This window comes from Taudactylus pleione, unplaced genomic scaffold (genome assembly GCF_031769625.1).
Source record: "Taudactylus pleione unplaced genomic scaffold, aTauple2 ptg000321l, whole genome shotgun sequence".
Lineage (NCBI taxonomy): Eukaryota > Metazoa > Chordata > Amphibia > Anura > Myobatrachidae > Taudactylus > Taudactylus pleione.
Genome location: NW_028284722.1, coordinates 5,135,284 through 5,158,340, shown reverse-complemented (window position 1 = coordinate 5,158,340; position 23,057 = coordinate 5,135,284). Strand labels below are relative to the sequence as shown.

The window sequence follows — 23,057 nt, the reverse complement described above, 5'->3', positions numbered from 1 at the left end:
GCGGTAAAGTAAATGCTCGCACTTCACCAGCTTCAAGTGATTGCATTTAGTCAGACCGAGAGCACTCGCACTGATTTCATATACTTCAGCTGTAAGAAATAATACCTGTCACAGAACTCCCACCCAACACACCAGCAGTGAGTAAAGAGGTATTAATGAGCAAATTCTCTGGAAGATCATTTTGATTGTTAGAATTGCAAGTAATTAAAAAAAAGGAAACCGCTATAAATGTACCTACCGAGTAGGCGCAGTGGCGGCAGCGGTCTTGTGAGCGATCTAAAGTTCACGAGAATGCAGCCTGTACATTCGCTATTTGGGGGGCGGATTAGGGCGGTCCTCCACTTCAGCCATTTTGAGGGGTTTACGAAATTGGATTGAATCCAATTAACTTGGACGTTCTTTACTGGGTTTCGGTCGACTTAATAGCAGGACCTGGTTGGATTCTCTTTAGTCAGGTAAAATGGCCGCCCTCCGGCCTTCATGGGCCTTCCCAGGCCTGGACATGGAATTCCAGCGTGCGGTTAGTTTTTTGCCTTATTCTATACTTAAAGTTAATTAAGCCAAACTGTGTGATTAATAAGACATCTTGCATTTCTTATGCATGTGCCCCACTGTGTATTTCATTAGTATTGCAAGTGCGCATATTACTGCTATATTTTTTTTTATGACACTGTGGTAATTGCAAAATGTATCCTTAAAGACCAATTAAAGCCTGACATTAATAAATAGGCAACAGTTGTGCATTACTGTGCTGTGTAACACACATGCAAAAATTACGGGGTTATACTTAAAATACCATTCTATTTTTCATTCCTTTGCTACAAGTCGCCGTATTATGAGGTCAGAATGAGAGTGACTGACCGCTTTGCATAGTTGCTTTTCGGAAAATGCACTGCCTCCTGGATTGGTGAATTCATACACAGAGGAGGGGGCGTTGATTCCACAGTAGTTAAAATGAGCGCATTCTCAGCTTTCTGACCTGTATCGATTCCTTTCAAGAGAGGGTCCTAAAAACGTGGGTGGGGGGTCTACAGAAGGCAGTAATGGAGTGGGCGCACTAATCATATACCTAGGAGAGGACCAGTGCAAATGACAGATTAACAGTGAACATAAATATCGTATTTTACTTTCTAGGATTCTTACATCCTTGAAATTAATTTACTATAAATAATAATAAAAAAATAAATAGTCTCTTCTGTTTTAACCTGTCCCCTGTATTCTCCTCACATTAGGCGCTGTAACGTACACCGAGAACCCTGACAAGCTGCACGAAGACTACGACAATGGCAGATCGCTAACGCATAGGTCGATACGCATCTGGCCTCTGGTAATGACTTGCCAATCTCAGACTCACCCGGGACCCAACAATGGACAAATTAGTTGTTTTTATTAAAAAAAAAATAAAAAAATAGAACGATATGAATTGATAAAACCTCGCAGACGAGCCGGAATAAGTTAATGTTCAGAAAAAAAAAGAGAAATAGCAAATAACCTTTAGTGTACCTAAATGTCATGAATACTATAATACATATTAATTTGGTGACATTTAGAAGAAAGCGGTAAAGATACAGCTCACTATAAATGTCCTCCCACTGAAAAAAAAAAAAAAAAAGACAGACAGACAGGTCAGCTGGATGTTACTGGGGTGTAGATGTGGCCATTATTGCTTTGCTGTCTGTGTGTGAATGCAGTAATTGACTTCCCTGGGCATGCCTCATACTGGCAATCTATAATGTCTTTACAACACCGGCAGGCGGTCTGCCTGCAGATTCTACAGAACCAACGCATACATATTCAGAGGTCTGAAAAGGTGTGAGACCATGTAGGACTTGGTATGCATACACAGCTCGCACACGCATCAAAGCACACGTGACTCAAAAACATTTGCAAGTGTAATACTTGTGATGGTTCGAAACCGTACACATTGGCCAAGACACAAACGATAGGTAACCTGATACACTTCAGGGGCCCTATGGGCGGCCCTCTAATCTTCAAAAGGGCCGTTCATGACCCTTATTCAATTAGCTGCGGTAATAAACCACGTGAAGAAAAGGGTGGTGGCTATGACTTTTACGTCTGAGGCTATTCAATTGCAACCCCTTTTCCTTGGGAGAGATGAGAGGCTGGTTAGACATGGGTGGTGAAGTTGGTGAGAGATGGGGTAAGGCTGGACAGACACGGGCGGGAGGGGAGTGAGGCTGGAGAGACACGTGTGTGTGACCCTGGAGAGATATAGGGAATTGAAGCTCGAGAGACACATGGGGGCGAGACAATAACTGACCTACCCGTACTTAGAGGAGAGGGGGTATCCGGATAGAAGATCGACAATATAAAGGTGAACAGGTAGTTGGTCGACAAAATTATTTTATGATTTTTCAATGTTTTTAAGGTTACACCCTAGAATAGGGTTAGGCTGCCGTAAATGAAGAGAATGTGTTGGCTATTTTAACCTGTCAACCTATTGACTGTCTGTCCTTTACATTGGATATCTTTTATATCACACTCGGAGAGGGATGAGGGGACCTAAAATCATGCATGTACTGCGTCCAATGCTATTTTTTTTTTTTTGTTGGCCCTACCAATATTTAATAATTTATTTATTACCAGTTATATATATATATATATATATATATATAAATAAATATATCGCACGCCAGTTATTTAAATAAATTACACCTAATACAATCATTTGGTATCTGTGAGATCATGGGCCTCATTCAGAGGCGGTCGGAGGATGCAAGCGGTCGCTCAGAAACTGGGCGGCCGCTTGCATCCGGACCGCCCGCCTCTGTTGCGGTCGTTAGGCTTTGGGTTAACACCCACAGCTCTAACGACCGCTCCGGTGATGGTCGCGATGGTCAGAGACCATCGTGGCTTACGACGAGACCCTAGGGTAGGGTCTCCCTTGCGTAAGCCCCGGAGAGCTTCTGGCTCTGTCTGAGCCGGAAGCTCTCCACTGACATCACTAGTAATGTCAGTCATGCCTCCCCCAAATGGTAGGCGTTCCCATGGGAACGCCTACGTTTGGGCTGCCACCCCCCCGGCCCGCCTTCCAAACGGGGCGAGCTGTCAATCAACATCGACAGCTCGCCCCCTTTGGATCGAGACCCGCTACGACCGGTGCCGTCGGTCGTAGCAGGTCTCACGCATGCACACGACGGCGCCGGCGTGCACATGCTCTGTGGTGGGCCATCGACCCGGTCTGAGTGCATCGGCGCTAACAACCGGGTCTGAATGACCCCCCATGTCCAATGAATGAGTAGGTTGCATTCTCTGTATTACTGGTTTACCTACAAAATGTCAGTCCTACAGAGTTTACCCCTTGAGGGGCGTGCTAGATTGGGGCATTAATGCAGCCAGTGTATTTTATATTATCTTGCTGAATTTTACGCACAATTAGATAGATATGGATGGAATTACTCTTTAAGACTAAAGCCAACCTTACAACTTAATTCCCAAATTGGACAATAGGATCGTATCCGCAGCCCGGTGGCTCGGGCGAAGACGACAGCCAAACATCGAGGTACGTACTCATTACGAAGAATGAACTAAATTTGCAAAAGCACTTTGGATATAATTTTTTAATGACAGGAGCTATGGCCATGTACAACGTTAATTAAATATTCAACCTTTATAAAGGAAGCCATTAATTAAGAAAACAACAAACAAGACTCGAATCTCTCGCCTGGAATTTGCAACTGTAAAACATTTAATTGATTGACACTGAAGGAAATTAATTCCCAGGCAACACATTTAGTACTTAGGTAAGAAACACAAACGAGCTAATTGAAAGTTCAGCCTTATCGGCTTCTGAAATGGAGGTTCCGCAACCATGGCGACGAGGAGTCTGTGCGAAAAATCCTTCTAATGAAAACAAGGTGTGTGCCATGGAACTAAGCAAGACATCTACATTTTAGACAGCATTAAAAAAAAAAAGCAGCATTTAAATTAATTCATTACCAGCTCGGCCATCAGTCCAATTACAAACGCTTAAACATCACATTCGCTAGAGTGACGGGGAATGAAAAATATTTCAGCAAGTTTTTTTTTTTTTCATACAATCCATATGACTGTATTGCTCTTTAAGCCACTATCACCTGAGACACAGCTACGTGGAAACGAACGCAGCCAATGGCCAATGGATCAATGCTTACGTCAGAGCGCTATGTAGACACGAACGCCGGGTACACAACGGAACAATGGGCAATTGACACCATGGTTGACACGATTTCCCTTGAGCCCAGAACAAACGATATTTAGTGTACACACTGCATAATCCTTCAAGCGACAGAACGATTTAACGTTGCTCCTAGTGTTCATTCTAGCACCCTGCACCTCTCACAACCCGTGATGCAGTTCCTCTTTCCTTCCTGGGGTGTTGCTCTCTGCTCTGGTGCTTCTAGCACTCTGGACAGTATCTCAGCAGTCTGTTGCATTAGCTGAGTGTGCTAGAAGCACCAGAGCAGGGAGCGACACCCCAGGGAGGAAAGAGAACAGGGGACAGGTGCTAGAATGAACACTAGCTCCTGTACACACTAGAACAACCACCTTTAATATCATTAGCTGGGAGTGGCAAGAGGTGACGTTTTCAGAGGCCAAATCGGAACGACGTATCGCCTGGCCATCCGGTTGACCGTACACGCAACAGGATGTGGACCACAGCGTTCACGATATCTTCTGATTGACGGTGGAGCACAACCAACCAGGGGAAGTCGTACATCTCTTACGCATGCTGGAGGCCTGAAGCAACAAGAAGCAACGATGATGATATTATTCTGCAGCACTAGTCACTTCTGATTGGATGTTTGCGGATTCACGCCACCAGCTGATAATACTTAATTCATTTGTGTAGCAGCTATATTATATGAAGTCGCGGCCATCTACTTACTTCGCTTAATGGATATTTACTGTACGTTTGGACTGCAGTAGGAAAGGTTTATTTTTAAGAGGAAAATAACAGATGCTGGTCTTTAATCTCATTTCATTTGTATTTAATAATATTAAATGCACTCTGTTTCAAGGACAGCTCTGTGAAACACCGACCAGCTTGGAATAGGACAGCTCAGTGGTTCCCAAATTTCTTGAATCACGACACCCTACGGAGTCAGCATTTTCTTTTTTTTTACACAGCACCCCTAGGCCAAAACTTTCTTATTGAGAAAAGCTTAAAACATAATTTTAAAGTAAACTGTGATATATGTCATCATTAGGGTCAGTTACGCAGTGGTGGACAGGGTCGTGATTCTGTATTTCTGCGTATTTTTGATAGGCAAAACCAAAGCTGGTGGCTGCCTATCACATGAACCATACAGAATTTGATCCTGGACCACCAACTCATTGCACCAATGCAAGTGACACGCGGCACCCAGTTTGGGAAGCACTGCGATAGCTGGTTTGTTTTTGGGTCTAAGGCTGAGTACACAATAGACGACCCAGCAATCTTGGCGATTTACCTTCACTTAAGACCATGCAAGATTGCCGGTACACGCTAGAAGATTACTGGGTCTATTTACTAAGCAGTGTTAGGAGACAGAGTGAAAAGTGATAAGAAAGTGATAAGGTGCCAGCCAATCAGCTCCCAACTGTCATCTCACAGGCTGTGTTTGAAAAATGACAGTTGGGAGCTGATTGGCTGGCACCTTATCACTTTCTTATCACTTTTCACTCTGTCTCCTAACACTGCTTAGTAAATAGACCCCTTAAAGAACGACAGAATGATCACACGTTCCCTCCTTTATTAAATTAAACAGCCCCGTATACGATAAAGTGTGAATGACCGAGAAGCACGGCTGATCACACGATATCGCATGCAACCCACGGGGCCGCGCAGTCAGGCATACAGGCTACACGACTTGTCGTTCCGATTTGCCTCGAAACGACAGATTGCCCAATATGGAACGTATAAAAGATGTACAGATGAGTCCTCATGTACTACTGCTACAATTGCGCCAAACATATCCAGCCTGTTCCTACTTGCATCGAGTCTCTTTTTCACCCGAAAACGCATCTTCGTCACAAACCACTTAACTAGACTGCACTGTGCGACTGAACCTGTATACAAGGTGCTACGATGCAGCGGACGTGGCTTTTTTTCCACGACGAGGTCCATTGTGCTTTGTATACAGACTCAGTTACATGTGATCTGGCCTCCAAGCTGCATTTGTGCACACATACTGCAATGTTGTTCTGCTGCGCGCAGTGGAGGCATTTATCATTAGAATAATTCCCATTCCTCCAGCATATCAGGATGAAAATCCAGATCATGGGGAAAGTCAACCAAGATCAGGATGTATGCAAGCTATGGGAATGCCATGATTACATTACCGGTAATTCCATTTGGGGGAAACAAAATATGGTGGCCTGCAGGATAGCAGCAAGGGAACCTATTTGTAGTTTCCCTCCAGGCAGTATTCTGGGAGTCATACAGGTGACAAATGTCCTCCTCTAGCCTAAAAGACATACAGTATAAGGCCGTAATCAATTCGGAGCGAAAAGCCATTTTTGCCTGTTTTTTACAAAAATGTTGCCCGTTTTTTTTTCTCCATATTCAGTTCCATTCTGTTTTCGCCTATGTGGCACTGAAATAGGCGATACTTTTTCTCCACAGAATAGCAGGAAAAAAAAAAAAAGTGCAAAATCTACATTTTGGGATGCAGATGTTTGGAAACCACTCAACCCCCCCCCCCCAACATGTACAAATCCCCACAGGAACACTCCGAAAAACGCCTTTGAAATTTGGGGCGAAAACGAAAAAAGTAGGGGGACTTCAAAAACTAGTGAAATAAGCTTCTGGGGGTGCTCTAAGAAGGGGCCAAGTGTTTTTTGGGATTGCAGGTGCTTGTATGACTTCACTAACTTCACTTTAGAGACATAAAATTATTCTAGTACCCATTGTCAAGCACCCCAAATTTGATGGGACTACTGATTTTATCCAACAAACACTGCTTTATGCCATTCTGCAACACTTTTACCAAGACTCTAATGGCAAGCAATTACCACCACTTAAGTACCCTAATTAGTTCAATTAGGGCTAATACTAAACTACCATACTTATTTACGAAGTCGGACCATCTTTTTCTGGGGTACAGAGTGATTCCCCCAATTCATCTTGCACTTTTCGCCTATTTCACATTCGTCGGGATCCCGTTTTCGCCTGTTTGGTAACTGAATACGGAGTAAATCGGATGCGCGCACGAAAAGTTTTCGCATCAAAAACACGCAAAGGCGGCGAAAAGTCAGGCAGGCGAAACTAATTGAATATGGTCCATAGTAGCAAATATTAGACAACTTCTAAATAAAGATATTGCAACCTAGGACAGGGGTAAGCAATGTGTGGCACTCCAGCTGCTGTGGAACTAAATATCTCAGACTCTCCCGTCACAGTTTTACCATGTGCAGAGAAAAAAAATAGGATTCCCTGCGCTTCAAAAACCGGGGTGGCAGCTTAATTCTCAGTAATGATCGCTTAACTACTAAAATCACATATGTAAAAGGCAATAGAAAAAGCTCTCCCAAAAATTAGGATCAGTCCGTCCGGAGAATGCAAAACCTTATATGTATAAAGGTCCAATGTTTTTTCAGAGTGTATATAAAAAAACAAAACTCAAGTATCATGAAAAAACATGCAATTAAGAGAGTGTAATCCACGATGACAATCGAGAAATCCTCTTCTGTTTTTTTCTTTTAACGAAATTTACTGTTATCGCTATTATGTTGCATTTTAGTGCCACAGGCGGTATGACCCAAGGGCTTACCAATTATGCCAGACCATGGAGGTTGCTTATATCGGTGCATATTGTGTTATTATTTCTTGTTTTAAGTTTACTATTGAGTGTCAGGGTTTGACTCCACCCACTGGGGAACAGGAAGTGGGCGTGAATGGCGGTTTTCACTATAAATATGTTGCTTGTACACCACCATGACACCCTGAGGAAGACACTTGCTAGTCGAAACGCGTTGATGGTTGTACAGGACTTGTTGCTAGGTGTGACTGGACGCAGAGACACTTGATCTCCAGGAGAGAGGTTTGATACCCGGGACTGCACTTACCTGTCTCGCTGATAACTGTGCCTTTGTAACAGGCCACACATGGCACTAAGCTAATTTTTGGGTGGTTTTTATTTTTTATGATAATATGTAAATAAATAATAAATTTTTACGCTATGAGAGAAAACATTTTATTTCTTTGATGTAAAAACAAATGAAATCTCGTTTAAAGGCTTGAAGGAGACATGGAGGACTATTCATTTATACTTCCTCTGCTGTCTGATTGGCCTATTCCGGGTCTTATAAGGGTACACAGTACATATTTTTTAAAATTTTCACAGATTTCTGTCTGAACCAACTGACTTGCACTATGAGAAGTGGTTTATCTCAGGGCTTGACAATATTTTCTAAAATCTAGGAGCCAGGATGAAATTGTAGGAGCCAGACCACCGCCCCCCTCCTAAAATATTACAGGAGTGAGTGAGGAGCACATCTGTGTGTGTTATACAACTGTTATACACACTATACTAGTCCACAAAATGCTCACAGTTGAATGGATACAGTAAAATGGAGGCCCCCCTTACTGCTCTGCACAGCTCCTCTGCTCCACCCTCCCAGTAATAACGGGTCACATTTCACATAAACCAATGGTGCCAGAAAGTACAACAAAACCCCCCTCCCCTCGCGGTCACACCACTATCCCTCTGAAGCCGCTCCGCAATCCCTGGCCACGCATAGACCCTACTACCGGAGAACTCTACGCAGTCGGAGATTGGAGACAGCCGGGACGTACAGGAGGATCAGCGTAGACTAATGGTGGGTACACACTACACGATATGCTCCCTGAGCGATATCGTGTAGTGTTGTCCCCGGCAGGCTGTGCTCAATGTCGCTCATGACATTGAGCACAGCCGCTGAACGATATCATTAACGATATCGTTCAGCGCCGGGCTCTCTCCCCCATTCCCCAACATGCAGCAACCTGACGAGATCGTCAGGTTGGCCTGCATGTCAGCCCGATGAACGATAATGACGAACAACCTGCGGGAACGCGCGTCGTCGTTATCGTTCATCTTTTTGGGGTTAAATATGGACGATAAAGTGGACGACTGAACGATAACGATATCGTTATCGTTGAGTCGTCCACTTTATCGCCCAGTGTGTACGCACCTTAAAACAGACAGCATGGATCAGAGGAGGTCGGGACGGACAGAGGCACAGCAGTCACCTCAGGCGACACTCAGCACATGCACTTCTGTGCGTGATATGAACACCGCAATACTATAGGCACAAATCTCCGCCAGAGCTGATGAGGATCTGCTTCCTCCCTCACTGCAAAATCTGGTAGCCATGGCGACCTGGCCCCCGGGATTTGTCAAGCCCTGGTTTATCTCATGTCTTTGAGGTATTACGAAGGTGAAAGATTCGGTGGAAAAGGATTTTCTTGGGCAGAAGAGAATTTCTCGATTGTCATCTTGGATTGTACTCGCTTAAGTAAACGTTTTTCATGATACTTATGTTTTTTTTTGATATACACTCTGAAAAAAAACATTGGACCTTATACATATAAGGTTTTTTGTATTCTCCGGACGGACTGATGGAAGTTTTTGGGAGCACTCGTTCTATTGTCTTTTTACAGTTTTATCATGTCCTAACAGCAAAACTGTGGCCAAACATACTGGGATTTGTAGTTCCACAGCAGCTGAAGTGCCACACGTTCCCTACCCTAAACTAGGAAAAACGGGAAAAGACACACAATCCTCACTCATCTACAGTACTGCACAGCGGATTCAGATGGAAGGAGTTTGATCTACAGAAATAAGTATAGTTTAAAAGTGTCACACACACACACACACACACACACTTTCATTTGATGCTACTGGCTGAGTATTAGACTGTTCTGCGCTAATTATTCCTCAAGCAAAATAAGTTCACTTTTGACTTACGACCAGATTCCGTTCAGGATGCTAATGCTGACATTTTCGCAGACCGTGATGGTTAGCCTTTGCGCGTAAGCCGCACGCGCAGTGATTGAAGTGCGATTACGCTCATACAGAGGTTTCACTAGCAAAGAGAGTGGCAGGCGGTCACCGTTTGGGGGAGGTAATGGGGGCTGGTTAGAAAAACAAAGGCGTGTTGGTAGAGTTTAAGCGCAGTTTTCTGGGTGTCAATAAATTAGCCACTGCGTCCTTGCTCGCAGCAGGACAGCCCTCTGCGGGCCTGGATACTCGCTATGTCTGTGGCAGCTTCGACCTACTCAAAAGGCTGATGGCCGCCTGATTTGCATCCCATGTTTCCGGTTTTGTGTGTTACCGGCGGATGTGAGATGCTTTCAGTGGGCGTGTCTAAGCTGTGGACGGCGAGTCATTAGCAAATTTTCGCAATTGCAATCTGCGAGAGATCGCAGCTGAGACGGCATTTGCGTCCGGATCGGAACCAGGACCTTAGTCCCCAAAGTTCACCAGCAGTGTGCAAGTAACATAAATCACGCAGACAGGAGCTGGGGATAGGATGGGATAAGGCAAAAGATAAACAAAACTATTGTGCTTCCAACAGATTTTAATTAGAATACATTTTGAAAGATTTTAATTTACAATTACTAATTACCTTGGAGGACGAGGGCTTCTGTCGTGATCTCTCCTGAGCTGGAGTTCACACATTCTTCATTAGGGTGCTTTTTGTTGTAATGTCGCTTCAGTGAGCCCGGTATATTGCAAGAATAATGGCATAAGGCACAGCCGAACGGCTGCAAGTATATAAAGAAAACAGGTTACATTTTCAGAACAACATAGGAAAAAAAAAAAACAGCTTGGAAAACATAGATAAACTAAAAGCATTGTACATAAGCCCTGCACAATGCGACTCACGACACAGCAGGTCAAAGTTCAACGTTTCAGTCTGGCGACTTATCAAGAACTGAGAACAGAAGATACAGTGCATACCTTTATACCCAGTGACATCCCATAGTGATCCTGTGTAGCGCTGACCACGCCGATGATGACGTCATCAGGGCGGGACAGAGCGCTGACACACTGACGTAGCCGCACTGAGCGTGGTTGCCATGGTGAGTAACCAGGGCAACCCGCTGAGGGGATACAAACATAGATATACAGCCGCGGCATGCTGCACTCCCCACCGCTTCAACGCTAGTTGGAGAGAGAGCATGCGGCCCATGCTGACATGTTGCAGCGATGTTACACTGCCCAATAAGAACAGGCAGCAAAACAGTGCAATTGGCGGCATACATGTGAGAATAAACGATAAACAGAGTGGCAAAGTGATACATGTGTATAACTAAAACAATAATTCCCCACAGTATAACAAGGTACAATAAATACATAACTGGAGACATTTGACATAGTGTGACGTGGTTAATAGTAATCATAAATGTGAGCGCGATCATGGACATCATCATAAGGTACAAAACCCTCGGCACTAAATCAAGATATATATAAATATGTAGACAGTGAGCTCATAAAGTAAAACAGATATGTTAACCACTGCATAGCCATACTAATTATAAATGTCCATGACACAAAGTAAAAAAAGGTTCTGGCTATATTCACGAATAATGAATCATGTAAGCAAGGAGATACAGTGAACCAATGAACTGAATTTAATAAATTGGTAAAACACTGTGTAGCTATACTGGACATGGCAAACCAAAATGCATGGTGAAGAGTGGTCCTGTCAAACAAGATGTAACATATGAGAATGAGATAAGGAGTGACAGTAATCACAGCAGAGTAGCAAATTAGACCATAGCTGGATCTATAACATAGTTGTAATCCGAGGTGAGACTATTCAAGGATCACTCCATGATGCTAAAATAAACATGTCGAGCAAACTGTTGAAATCCATCAACCGTGTAGATACATAGAAACAGTGGACAAGAAAAGCCGACAAACGCGAAAGGACAAGAATCAGTTAGGATAATTAGGACTACCATACTTGGATACGTTTTCTCCTTCGCTACAGCCATACTACACTGGATACGCCTTATACCGTCTGATCTTTGAAGCTAAGCAGTGTAGGCCAGGCCAGTACTTGAGTGGGAGACCACCTAGGAAGACCTGGTGCTGTATCATGGAATTATCATAACTTATCCTATCCAGTTTTGTACTATATATATATATATATATACACACACACAATGCAAGATTCAATTGTGCATTTCTCAGAGCTTTATAAAACTAAAAGAAAGTTACTTCTGTGACAACATTATGTTTGTGTGGCTTCAGTTCCCACTATTACTACAGATAAACATATTGGGTCTGATTCACAGTCGCTCGTAATACCGGTATCCAGCGATGTTTTTGCTGCTGAGTGTGCATAAATCTTGCTAATATCTTGCATGGCGCATGCGTTACCGACTGTGTAGCAGCTGCAGTTTATACACAGTATCAGAAATATCTTGGAAGAGTGCTGGGCACTCCCGGGTGTTGATTGGGAGGTGGCACTGAAGACGAGAAATAATGGGAGTGTCGCGGGCCTATCGCTAGAGTGTTTTATCGTTCACATCGGAGGCCATACTTGGATGGAAAGTCTTTCGATGGTGCGCCAGATGACATCATCTACAGACGCTGACAGTGGACGTAGCAGTCCTTGCATGTTCATACGCACGGATGTACACCAGGGAAGGGCTTAGAGCTGGCACATGCGACCGCCAAAAGTCGCACCCTGTCTAATAATGTAAACCCCTAGCCCGAGAACCAAATGCTGGGTACACACTAGGCCGATGGTTTGGCCGATCCCCGATGCCAATCGTCTGCTTGATGTGTCAGGCCTGGCGTAATAACTGGTCGGGCAGTCGAGCTGCCACTCACCGCCAGGTTCCTGCAGCACGTGTATACGGGAGATCGGCAGGTAGCCCGTACAAACCAGCAGATGCTATGTTATATCTGCATATATATTGGCCCTCTGCTGCGATATGTCTCAATTACGTTATTCACTGACCTATGGGGGGGTACACACCTGCCGACGCGCTCGCAATCGAATGGCCTATATATCGCCCAGTGTGTACCCGGCTTGAGGTGGGTGTACATTTTACATTGTCCCATCTGCAGCACTAATTGGATTTTCCAGGCGCAAATTCTGCTACTAACCCGCAATCGTCCGGCTAGGCTGCCGCACATCCTTTCATGCCCGTCATCTCTGCATTGAATAGACTGGATGAAGATATCATTTAAAATACAGCCACTTCGTACGAGCCAGACCAGAGACATAGCAGAGAAAACATCAGGCTACATACTGTATCAGTTTTTCTTTTAAAGTAAATATTTTTTTTTTCTTTGCTTTGTCCATTTTTCCTGTTTATATAATGCAGAGTAGTGTATGTATATTGTGCATTGCATCTGTGAGGAAGAACTTTGTATCCCCGTGCAAAGCACCATAACCGTCAAAGTGTGTTATGAAAAGAAATAGTAACAATACATATAACAGAACGCTAAATCAGTTACCTATTGTGAAAAAAACTCCACTAACAGTAAGAACAGCGAGATACGTAATATTCATGGACATAGACAAATTGTCACCTCAAACTCTGCCACAATGCCGCCCTGACAATCTGCACACCTACGATAACATCCAGAAATCCTGGACCGTTTGAGCCATCGCTGGGGTGAATAAAACCACAGGCTTAGGCGATATCTCCCCCCAGGCGATATCTCCCCCCTCAGCCCACAAACCTATAACTGGTGTTTTAGCACTGCGTGCCGGAGACGAGCCCCTCCGGAGGCAATTCACACAAAGTGTCGGCTGTGGATAGCAGGCGGCTGCTGGCTATTATCTGAGGATTATGTAACTGTCACTTTGCCTTTGCTGCAATTTGTCATTTCCGTTCAGCCCCGTTGCTGACAGGTAGTCAGTTTGTAGGTGCATTATATACGCTGCTGGGAACCTATTCAGCACTTCTCGTCTCCGAGTTGGGACGTTTCTATAGAAACGCTGTAAACCTCAGCATCAGGAGCAAGTCTAATGGCAGGTTTATTTATAAAGCATTCATGTCTTTCATCTGCTCCGACTATACAATGCGCTGCGGAACGCAACCGACACAGCTGTGAGCCGCCCTGCGCTAAAAGTCTTGGCGAATTAGCTCTGTCCAGCCTTTATTATTGCTTTGGGGTTTTGCCAGTCCGCAACAGAATTAAAAATGTAGTCGACTTTCAAATACAGCGTTAAAGGGCCCACTTTAGAAGCCAGAAGTATAGAAACAACTGGGTATATAGTATATTTGCAGGAGAACGTGAGAAACTGTATAAATAACGGGGTATACAGTATATTTGCAGGAGAACGTGAGAAACTGTATAAATAACGGGGTATATAGTATATTTGCAAAAGAACATGAGAAACTGTATAAATAACGGGGTATACAGTATATTTGCAGGAGAACGTGAGAAACTGTATAAATAACGTGGTATATAGTATATTTGCAGGAGAACGTGAGAAACTGTATAAATAACATGGTATATAGTATATTTGCAGGAGAACGTGAGAAACTGTATAAATAACGTGGTATACAGTATATTTGCAAAAGAACGTGAGAAGCTGTATAAACAACGTGGTATATAGTATATTTGCAGGAGAACGTGAGAAACTGTATAAATAACGTGGTATATAGTATATTTGCAGGAGAACGTGAGAAACTGTATAAATAACATGGTATACAGTATATTTGCAGAACGTGAGAAACTGTATAAATAACGTGTTATATAGTATATTTGCAGGAGAACGTGAGAAACTGTATAAATAACATGGTATATAGTATATTTGCAGGAGAACGTGAGAAACTGTATAAATAACATGGTATATAGTATATTTGCAGGAGTACGTGAGAAACTGTATAAATAACATGGTATATAGTATATTTGCAGGAGAACGTGAGAAACTGTATAAATAACATGGTATATAGTATATTTGCAGGAGAACGTGAGAAACTGTATAAATAACGTGGTATATAGTATATTTGCAGGAGAACGTGAGAAACTGTATAAATAACGTGGTATACAGTATATTTGCAGAACGTGAGAAACTGTATAAATAACGGGGTATATAGTATATTTGCAGGAGAACGTGAGAAACTGTATAAATAACATGGTATATAGTATATTTGCAGGAGAACGTGAGAAACTGTATAAACAACGGGGTATATAGTATATTTGCAGAACGTGAGAAACTGTATAAATAACGTGGTATATAGTATATTTGCAGGAGAACGTGAGCAACTGTATAAACAACGGGGTATATAGTATATTTGCAGGAGAACGTGAGAAACTGTATAAATAACATGGTATACAGTATATTTGCAGAACGTGAGAAACTGTATAAATAACGTGGTATACAGTATATTTGCAGAAGAACGTGAGCAACTGTATAAATAACGGGGTATACAGTATATTTGCAGAACGTGAGAAACTGTATAAATAACGTGGTATATAGTATATTTGCAGAACGTGAGAAACTGTATAAATAACGTGGTATATAGTATATTTGCAGAAGAACGTGAGAAACTGTATAAATAACGTGGTATATAGTATATTTGCAGGAGAACGTGAGAAACTGTATAAATAACATGGTATATAGTATATTTGCAGGAGAACGTGAGAAACTGTATAAATAACGTGGTATACAGTATATTTGCAAAAGAACGTGAGAAACTGTATAAACAACGTGGTATATAGTATATTTGCAGGAGAACGTGAGAAACTGTATAAATAACGTGGTATATAGTATATTTGCAGGAGAACGTGAGAAACTGTATAAATAACATGGTATACAGTATATTTGCAGAACGTGAGAAACTGTATAAATAACGTGTTATATAGTATATTTGCAGGAGAACGTGAGAAACTGTATAAATAACATGGTATATAGTATATTTGCAGGAGAACGTGAGAAACTGTATAAATAACATGGTATATAGTATATTTGCAGGAGTACGTGAGAAACTGTATAAATAACATGGTATATAGTATATTTGCAGGAGAACGTGAGAAACTGTATAAATAACATGGTATATAGTATATTTGCAGGAGAACGTGAGAAACTGTATAAATAACGTGGTATATAGTATATTTGCAGGAGAACGTGAGAAACTGTATAAATAACGTGGTATACAGTATATTTGCAGAACGTGAGAAACTGTATAAATAACGGGGTATATAGTATATTTGCAGGAGAACGTGAGAAACTGTATAAATAACATGGTATATAGTATATTTGCAGGAGAACGTGAGAAACTGTATAAACAACGGGGTATATAGTATATTTGCAGAACGTGAGAAACTGTATAAATAACGTGGTATATAGTATATTTGCAGGAGAACGTGAGCAACTGTATAAACAACGGGGTATATAGTATATTTGCAGGAGAACGTGAGAAACTGTATAAATAACGTGGTATACAGTATATTTGCAGAACGTGAGAAACTGTATAAATAACGTGGTATACAGTATATTTGCAGAAGAACGTGAGCAACTGTATAAATAACGGGGTATACAGTATATTTGCAGAACGTGAGAAACTGTATAAATAACGTGGTATATAGTATATTTGCAGAACGTGAGAAACTGTATAAATAACGTGGTATATAGTATATTTGCAGAAGAACGTGAGAAACTGTATAAATAACGTGGTATATAGTATATTTGCAGGAGAACGTGAGAAACTGTATAAATAACGGGGTATATAGCATATTTGCAGGAGAACGTGAGAAACTGTATAAATAACGTGGTATATAGTATATTTGCAGGAGAACGTGAGAAACTGTATAAATAACGTGGTATATAGTATATTTGCAGAAGAACGTGAGAAACTGTATAAACAACGTGGTATATAGTATATTTGCAGAAGAACGTGAGAAACTGTATAAATAACGTGGTATATAGTATATTTGCAGAACGTGAGAAACTGTATAAATAACGTGGTATATAGTATATTTGCAGGAGAACGTGAGAAACTGTATAAATAACATGGTATATAGTATATTTGCAGGAGAACGTGAGAAACTGTATAAATAACGGGGTATACAGTATATTTGCAGAAGAACGTGAGAAACTGTATAAATAACGGGGTATATAGTATATTTGCAAAAGAACATGAGAAACTGTATAAATAACGGGGTATACAGTATATTTGCAGGAGAACGTGAGAAACTGTATAAATAACATGGTATATAGTATATTTGCAGGAGAACGTGAGAAACTGTATAAATAACGTGGTATACAGTATATTTGCAAAAGAACGTGAGAAACTGTATAAACAACGTGGTATATAGTATATTTGCAGGAGAACGTGAGAAACTGTATAAATAACGTGGTATACAGTATATTTGCAGGAGAACGTGAGAAACTGTATAAATAACATGGTATACAGTATATTTGCAGAACGTGAGAAACTGTATAAATAACGTGTTATATAGTATATTTGCAGGAGAACGTGAGAAACTGTATAAATAACGTGGTATATAGTATATTTGCAGGAGAACGTGAGAAACTGTATAAATAACATGGTATATAGTATATTTGCAGGAGTACGTGAGAAACTGTATAAATAACATGGTATATAGTATATTTGCAGGAGAACGTGAGAAACTGTATAAATAACGTGGTATATAGTATATTTGCAGGAGAACGTGAGAAACTGTATAAATAACGTGGTATACAGTATATTTGCAGAACGTGAGAAACTGTATAAATAACGTGTTATATAGTATATTTGTAGGAGAACGTGAGAAACTGTATAAATAACATGGTATATAGTATATTTGCAGGAGAACGTGAGAAACTGTATAAATAACATGGTATATAGTATATTTGCAGGAGAACGTGAGAAACTGTATAAATAACATGGTATATAGTATATTTGCAGGAGAACGTGAGAAACTGTATAAATAACGTGGTATATAGTATATTTGCAGGAGAACGTGAGAAACTGTATAAATAACGTGGTATACAGTATATTTGCAGAACGTGAGAAACTGTATAAATAACGGGGTATATAGTATATTTGCAGGAGAACGTGAGAAACTGTATAAATAACATGGTATATAGTATATTTGCAGGAGAACGTGAGAAACTGTATAAACAACGGGGTATATAGTATATTTGCAGAACGTGAGAAACTGTATAAATAACGTGGTATATAGTATATTTGCAGGAGAACGTGAGCAACTGTATAAACAACGGGGTATATAGTATATTTGCAGGAGAACGTGAGAAACTGTATAAATAACATGGTATACAGTATATTTGCAGAACGTGAGAAACTGTATAAATAACGTGGTATACAGTATATTTGCAGAAGAACGTGAGCAACTGTATAAATAACGGGGTATACAGTATATTTGCAGAACGTGAGAAACTGTATAAATAACGTGGTATATAGTATATTTGCAGAACGTGAGAAACTGTATAAATAACGTGGTATATAGTATATTTGCAGAAGAACGTGAGAAACTGTATAAATAACGTGGTATATAGTATATTTGCAGGAGAACGTGAGAAACTGTATAAATAACATGGTATATAGTATATTTGCAGGAGAACGTGAGAAACTGTATAAATAACGTGGTATATAGTATATTTGCAGAAGAACGTGAGAAACTGTATAAACAACGGGGTATATAGTATATTTGCAGAACGTGAGAAACTGTATAAATTACGTGGTATATAGTATATTTGCAGGAGAACGTGAGAAACTGTATAAATAACATGGTATATAGTATATTTGCAGGAGAACGTGAGAAACTGTATAAATAACGGGGTATACAGTATATTTGCAGAAGAACGTGAGAAACTGTATAAACAACGTGGTATATAGTATATTTGCAGGAGAACGTGAGAAACTGTATAAATAACGGGGTATATAGTATGTTTGCAGGAGAACGTGAGAAACTGTATAAATAACGGGGTATATAGTATATTTGCAGAACGTGAGAAACTGTATAAATAACGGGGTATATAGTATATTTGCAGGAGAACGTGAGAAACTGTATAAATAACGTGGTATATAGTATATTTGCAGGAGAACGTGAGAAACTGTATAAATAACGGGGTATACAGTATATTTGCAGGAGAACGTGAGAAACTGTATAAATAACGTGGTATATAGTATATTTGCAGGAGAACGTGAGAAACTGTATAAATAACGGGGTATACAGTATATTTGCAGGAGAACGTGAGAAACTGAATAAACAACATGGTATATAGTATATTTGCAGGAGAACGTGAGAAACTGTATAAATAACGGGGTATATAGTATATTTGCAGGAGAACGTGAGAAACTGTATAAATAACGGGGCATATAGTATATTTGCAGAACGTGAGAAACTGTATAAATAACGGGGTATACAGTATATTTGCAGGAGACCGTGAGAAACTGTATAAATAACGTGGTATATAGTATATTTGCAGAACGTGAGAAACTGTATAAATAACGGGGTATACAGTATATTTGCAGGAAAACGTGAGAAACTGTATAAATAACGGGGTATATAGCATATTTGCAGGAGAACGTGAGAAACTGTATAAATAACGGGGTATATAGCATATTTGCAGGAGAACGTGAGAAACTGTATAAATAACGGGGTATATAGTATATTTGCAGGAGAACGTGAGAAACTGTATAAATAACGGGGTATATAGTATATTTGCAGAAGAACGTGAGAAACAGTATAAACAACGGGGTATATAGTATATTTGCAGAAGAACGTGAGAAACAGTATAAACAACGTGGTATATAGTATATTTGCAGGAGAACGTGAGAAACTGTATAAATAACGTGGTATATAGTATATTTGCAGAAGAACGTGAGAAACAGTATAAACAACGTGGTATATAGTATATTTGCAGGAGAACGTGAGAAACTGTATAAATAACGTGGTATATAGTATATTTGCAGAAGAACGTGAGAAACTCTATAAATAACGTGGTATATAGTATATTTGCAGGAGAACGTGAGAAACTGTATAAATAACGGGGTATATAGTATATTTGCAGGAGAACGTGAGAAACTGTATAAATAACATGGTATATAGTATATTTGCAGAAGAACGTGAGAAACTGTATAAATAACATGGTATATAGTATATTTGCAGGAGAACGTGAGAAACTGTATAAATAACGTGGTATACAGTATATTTGCAGGAGAACGTGAGAAACTGTATAAATAACATGGTATATAGTATATTTGCAGGAGAACGTGAGAAACTGTATAAATAACGTGGTATACAGTATATTTGCAGGAGAACGTGAGAAACTGTATAAATAACATGGTATATAGTATATTTGCAGGAGAACGTGAGAAACTGTATAAATAACATGGTATACAGTATATTTGCAGAACGTGAGAAACTGTATAAATAACGTGGTATATAGTATATTTGCAGGAGAACGTGAGAAACTGTATAAATAACATGGTATATAGTATATTTGCAGGAGAACGTGAGAAACTGTATAAATAACATGGTATATAGTATATTTGCAGGAGAACGTGAGAAACTGTATAAATAACGGGGTATATAGTATATTTGCAGAACGTGAGAAACTGTATAAATAACGTGGTATATAGTATATTTGCAAAAGAATGTGAGAAACTCTATAAATAACGTGGTATATAGTATATTTGCAGGAGAACGTGAGAAACTGTATAAATAACGGGGTATATAGTATATTTGCAGAAGAACGTGAGAAACAGTATAAACAACATGGTATATAGTATATTTGCAGAACGTGAGAAACTGTATAAATAACATGGTATATAGTATATTTGCAAAAGAATGTGAGAAACTGTATAAATAACGTGGTATATAGTATATTTGCAGAACGTGAGAAACTCTATAAATAACGTGGTATATAGTATATTTGCAGGAGAACGTGAGAAACTGTATAAATAACGGGGTATATAGTATATTTGCAGGAGAACGTGAGAAACTGTATAAATAACATGGTATATAGTATATTTGCAGGAGAACGTGAGAAACTGTATAAATAACATGGTATATAGCATATTTGCAGGAGAACGTGAGAAACTGTATAAATAACGTGGTATACAGTATATTTGCAAAAGAACGTGAGAAACTGTATAAACAACGTGGTATATAGTATATTTGCAGGAGAACGTGAGAAACTGTATAAATAACGGGGTATATAGTATATTTGCAGGAGAACGTGAGAAACTGAATAAATAACGGGGTATACAGTATATTTGCAAAAGAACGTGAGAAACTGTTTAAACGTGGTATATAGTATATATTTGCAGAAGAACGTGAGAAACTGTATAAATAACGTGGTATATAGTATATTTGCAGAACGTGAGAAACTGTATAAATAACGTGGTATATAGTATATTTGCAGAAGAACGTGAGAAACTGTATAAATAACGTGGTATATAGTATATTTGCAAAAGAACGTGAGAAACTGTTTAAACGTGGTATATAGTATATATTTGCAGAAGAACGTGAGAAACTGTATAAATAACGTGGTATATAGTATATTTGCAGAAGAACGTTAGAAACTGTATAAACAACGTGGTATATAGTATATTTGCAGAAGAACGTGAGAAACTGTATAAACAACGTGGTATATAGTATATTTGCAGGAGTACGTGAGAAACTGTATAAATAACGTGGTATATAGTATATTTGCAGGAGAACGTGAGCAACTGTATAAACAACGGGGTATATAGTATATTTGCAGGAGTACGTGAGAAACTGTATAAATAACATGGTATATAGTATATTTGCAGGAGAACGTGAGAAACTGTATAAATAACGTGGTATATAGTATATTTGCAGGAGAACGTGAGAAACTGTATAAATAACATGGTATATAGTATATTTGCAGAAGAACGTGAGAAACTGTATAAACAACGTGGTATATAGTATATTTGCAGAAGAACGTGAGAAACTGTATAAACAACGTGGTATATAGTATATTTACGAGGGTTGTTCAATAAGTAATGCCTAAATGCTCATAACTCTGAAATAATATGCAACATTTATTTGAAACTTTGTCAGTTTGTAGTTTAATATGTGTGCTAACTATATATGTAGTTTTGTTTCGGTAGTCCACGAAATACCATGGAATCCAAGATGAAACAAAGAGCAGTCATTGAATTTCTGGGAAAAGAAGGCTGTAGTGCTACAGAAATCCACAGAAGACTGAAAAAAGTGTATGGTGAGCGTACAACTGACTATAGCAATGTCAGAAGGTAGATGAAGCGTTTTCAATTGGGAGAATCGTCCGTGTGCGACAAACCTCGTGGTGGCAGACCATCAACTGCAGTGACAGCGGAGAACCGACACAGTGTCGATGCCATGATTCAGAAAGACCATTGTGTGACCATCAGAGATGTCAATGATGCACTGGAATGTAGTCATGGCACTGTAGAAACACTAATCAATGATTTGGGATAGCGTAAAGTTTGTGTCAAAATGGGTTCCAAAGCAACTAACCAGGGATCATAAGGCCCAGAGGGTGGAAGTGTGCAATGACCTTTTGACCAACTTTGAAGCCAACCCTGAGACAATTTTGGAAAATGTCATTACAGAAGATGAGACCTGGGTATTCCTTTATGACCCAGAAACAAAGGCCCAAGCAAAGCAATGGAAACACCTAAGTTCACCTAGGCCAAAATTGTTTACGGATCGCTGTGATTTAAACTAAGTCATGACCACATTCTTCTGGGATTGCCGAGGTGTTATTCTCATTGATTACTTGGAACAAAACCAATCAATCAACAGTGATCGATACATTATTACACTTAAGAAGTTGAAAGAAGCCATCCGCAAAAAAAGGTCAATAATTCGACTGTCAAATGTCATCTTACACCGCGACAATGCCAGACCTCACACTTCGATGGCAACATCTGAGGCCATTGCCAAAATGGGATGGGCAATAATGCCACATCCACCATACAGTCCTGATTTGGCCCCTTCTTACTTTCATCTGTTTGGCCCTCTCAAAAACTGTTACCGTGGTCAACATTTTGAAGACATAGAGGTTGTTAAAAACGCCATACGTTCCTGGGTCAAACACCAACCACTGGAATTTTTCCAAAGTGGATTCACACC

At 40.1% G+C, this 23,057-nt stretch overlaps 1 protein-coding gene and 1 pseudogene across 3 annotated transcripts in view; one reads left to right on the top strand and one right to left on the bottom strand.

Moving 5' to 3' along the window:
* Positions 1-23,057, bottom strand: part of ZFAT (zinc finger and AT-hook domain containing) — a 214,268-nt gene that overhangs the window by 69,607 nt on the left and 121,604 nt on the right. For all 3 annotated transcript variants that reach the window (XM_088443007.1, XM_088443006.1, XM_088443005.1), the window contains exon 12: positions 10,594-10,732. In XM_088443007.1, the coding sequence (XP_088299133.1) occupies positions 10,594-10,732 (139 nt within the window). The remainder of the gene's footprint in view (positions 1-10,593; positions 10,733-23,057) is intronic.
* LOC148509530 (5S ribosomal RNA) lies at positions 11,957-12,074 on the top strand (annotated as a pseudogene).